Source organism: Kryptolebias marmoratus, linkage group LG21, assembly GCF_001649575.2.
Source record: "Kryptolebias marmoratus isolate JLee-2015 linkage group LG21, ASM164957v2, whole genome shotgun sequence".
Classification (NCBI taxonomy): Eukaryota; Metazoa; Chordata; class Actinopteri; order Cyprinodontiformes; family Rivulidae; genus Kryptolebias; species Kryptolebias marmoratus.
The window spans coordinates 17,054,574-17,057,738 of record NC_051450.1 but is presented as its reverse complement, the minus strand read 5'-3'; the positions used below and the strand labels follow the sequence as shown (position 1 = coordinate 17,057,738).

Here is a 3,165-nt window from a genome sequence, read left to right as displayed (position 1 = left end):
CCCCCCCCCCACCCCCCCACCCCCTCATATTGATCCACAGCTTCACATCGTGGATGCAGAGGACGTCCACTGACATCCACCCAGATAGATTTTCTCACCATTCCTCGCCTCGCTGTGTGTGCTCGCTCCCTTAGGTCTGATGGCTCCAGGTGGTCCGCGGCCAAGCATGCAGCAAGAGGGCTGGGGGGGTTCCGCCCCCGGCCCCGGACAGCAAAACGCCATGCAGGGCAGAATGGGGCCGGGCAATGCTCAAATGAGGCCCAGCAGCCAGCCAGGGCCCCGGCCGATGCTCCAGTCCCCAATGATGGCCAACGGTGAGAGCGCAGACTCGCGCCGTGATTTTATCGCAGAAAACATGAACAGCACTTCTGACTTTTAGGAAACAAAGGATTCTGAAGCGTGTCAGTGCCAAAAAAAAAAATAGATTTAGGTTTCTAGAAAGGTGTCAGACCTGAAAAGCCTGTTGTTGATCTTCGTGACCTCTGAGGCACAGCGAAGACTTTATTCACCTTTTGTTTACCAGCCCCTCGTTGCTGTAAACGATGCCCCCTTGTGGTTAGTCAATAATAAATCTTTATCCTGTTTTTCCCCAGATATTTTGACAGAAAGTTGACGAGTTTTACCTCTCCTTCGTGTTGTCCCCGCAGACGGTTCGCTGCAGCGTCAGCTTTCTAATGCTTATCCTGAATCTGTTTGTCTCTCAGCCCAACCTGACATGGACATCGGGATGGTCAGCCACCATTTCTCCCAACAGCAGGCTCCGCCCAACCAGACGGCGCCTTTGCCCGACAGCATGATGCCAATCGATCAGACTCCGTTTGTAAACCAGAACAGGTGAGCTTTTTGCTCGCAACCCCGCCCGTTTTGGGTCAAAGTTTAATTTCACGCGTGAGTCTTTGCTAAGATTTCTGCGATCTAAGAAAGATTTAATTAAGAGTTTGATCGTCTCTTCAACACGGGGCTCAGTGCCGATGGGAGCGGGGTGGATGAAGGAGCCTTGATGTCCCAGCTGTACACGGCCCTGAAAGACTTTGACGGTCTGGAGGAGCTCGATCGCGCTCTTGGGATCCCCGCCCTGGTTGAGCAGGTGAACTTTCCCAACATGCATCATGGCATTAATTCCCAACAGGTTTTTGGTGCCGTCTCATCGTGGTTGGTGTTCATTTCTGCCCGTTTCAGAGCCAATCGCTGGAGCCAGAGCAGTTCCCACAGGACCCCTCCATGATGTTGGACCAGAAGCCCCCGATGTACACCCAGCAGTTCGGCCCGCCACCGTCCCACATGGCACCGAGGGGCTTCCCCGCCGCCGCCATGCAAGAACCCGGTTTCCACCCCATGTCTGGCCAGATGGGTCCGCGGCCGAGTTACCCGATGATGAGAATGCCTCCGCGGCCGGGACTGAGGCCCGGCGGCGTGCCCCCCAACCAGCCCAACACACTACGGCTTCAGCTGCAGCACCGGCTCCAGTCACAACAGGTACACGAAGCGGCTGGACCACCCTGACATGATCAGAAGGGATAAATCCAGACTATTGATTCTTGGCTCTGTTGCAACCTCAAATTTTATCTTCTGCAGATATGAGTTGTGCAATTGTCCTTGAGGTCAACAATTTGGTTTGTGTTTGCACACATTTGGACTTAGAAGTCGACCTGCTAACCACGTTTTAATGCATTTCTGTAAAAAGGTGCAACCAGAACAGCAGCTTTGTAACACTTTAACAGTTCCCTGTTTTCATTTAGGGCTGCACAATATAAAGAAAAACATACAACTGTGTAGCCTTACGTTCCTAAAACTGTTCAAATCCTAAAAGCTTATTTCTAAAGAGAAACAGGTTTATCTAATTTCTTAACAAAGTTCAAATCAAAAGTAGCGATATTTGAGTTTCGTGTCATTTCTTTGTTTTGTCTCAGCAGAACCGTCAACCGATGATGACTCAGATGAGTAGTGTGTCAAATGTGAACCAAACTCTAAGAGCCAATGCTCAAACCCAGGTATCTCTCCACAGCCATTATGTTCTAACTTCAGGTTACTAGTTTGTTAATACGACCCATATTCCCAAAAGTTGGGACGTTGTGTAAAATGTGAATAATTTACAGTGAAACAAAGCAAAACATCAACTGTTTAAAAAAAAATTAAAAAGTGTAAATTTTAAATTTGATGGCAGCAGCACGTTTCAAAAAAGTCGGGACATGGACAACAAAAGTCTGTAAAAGAAACAGAGGCACAAAAGCTGCTTAAAGCTCTATCAGACAAAGAAGAAGTCAAACGTAAACATCATCCAGAAACACCACCATCTTCTCTGAGCTCATTTAAAATGGACTGAGGCCACGTCCTCTGGACCAAAGAGGAGAGGGACATCCAGCCTGTTGTCGGTGCCTCTCTGATGGTATAGGGATGCATTAGTGCCTCTGGCATGTGCAGCTTACGCGTCTTGAAAGTTGCCATTGAGGCTAAAAGTATACACAGGTTTTAGAACGTCTGCTCCCATCTAGACAACATTCTTTTTGCATATTTCAGCAAAACTCCTCTGAACCACTCGCTCCCATCCATCCCAGCATGTTTGTGTGGTAGAAGAGTCCAGGTGCTGAACTGACCTGCCTGCAGCCCAGACTTCTCACCAACTGAAAACATTTGGAGCATCATGAAACAAACACTCCAGCAAAGACCCAGGACTGTTGAGCAGCTGGAATCCTCCGTCAGACCAGAATGGGACAGCGTTCCCTCCAAAACCTGGTTCTTTGCATTCTGGTTTTTATTTACATTTTGCACAACGTCCCAACTTTTTCAGAGCGGCGGCTGCAGTTTTAGCGTCAAACGCGAGTGTTTCTCTCTAGTTTTTGTTTTGTTTTCTTCACACTTCCTTCTTCTGCTCTTTCCAGGCAACCATCAACGCTCGAATGTTGGCTCAGCGTCAGCGGGAACTTCTAAGTAACCACCTGAGGCAGAGGCAGGTGCAACAGGCCCAGCAGGTTCAGCAGCAGCGGAGCATGGCCATGAGGGCCCAGGGCCTCAACCTGCCTCCCAACATGGCCGCCGGGGGCATGAGTAACCCCAGGATTCCTCAGGCAGCTCCCCAGCAGTTCCCCTACCCGCCCAGCTACGGTACCAGTACAGGCCTGGCCTCGTCACCTCCCCCCACCAGCCCCTTCGCCTCCCCTCTCTCCC

At 50.1% G+C, this 3,165-nt stretch overlaps 1 protein-coding gene across 5 annotated transcripts in view; it reads left to right on the top strand.

Moving 5' to 3' along the window:
- Positions 1-3,165, top strand: part of ncoa2 (nuclear receptor coactivator 2) — a 49,685-nt gene that overhangs the window by 42,083 nt on the left and 4,437 nt on the right. For 4 of the 5 annotated variants that reach the window (XM_025003822.2, XM_017406613.3, XM_017406612.3 and 1 more), the window contains exons 14-19: positions 135-314; positions 705-834; positions 967-1,087; positions 1,180-1,476; positions 1,911-1,991; positions 2,880-3,102. In XM_025003822.2, the coding sequence (XP_024859590.1) occupies positions 135-314; positions 705-834; positions 967-1,087; positions 1,180-1,476; positions 1,911-1,991; positions 2,880-3,102 (1,032 nt within the window). The remainder of the gene's footprint in view (positions 1-134; positions 315-704; positions 835-966; positions 1,088-1,179; positions 1,477-1,910; positions 1,992-2,879; positions 3,103-3,165) is intronic. The other variant, XM_017406616.3, reaches the window with a different exon arrangement.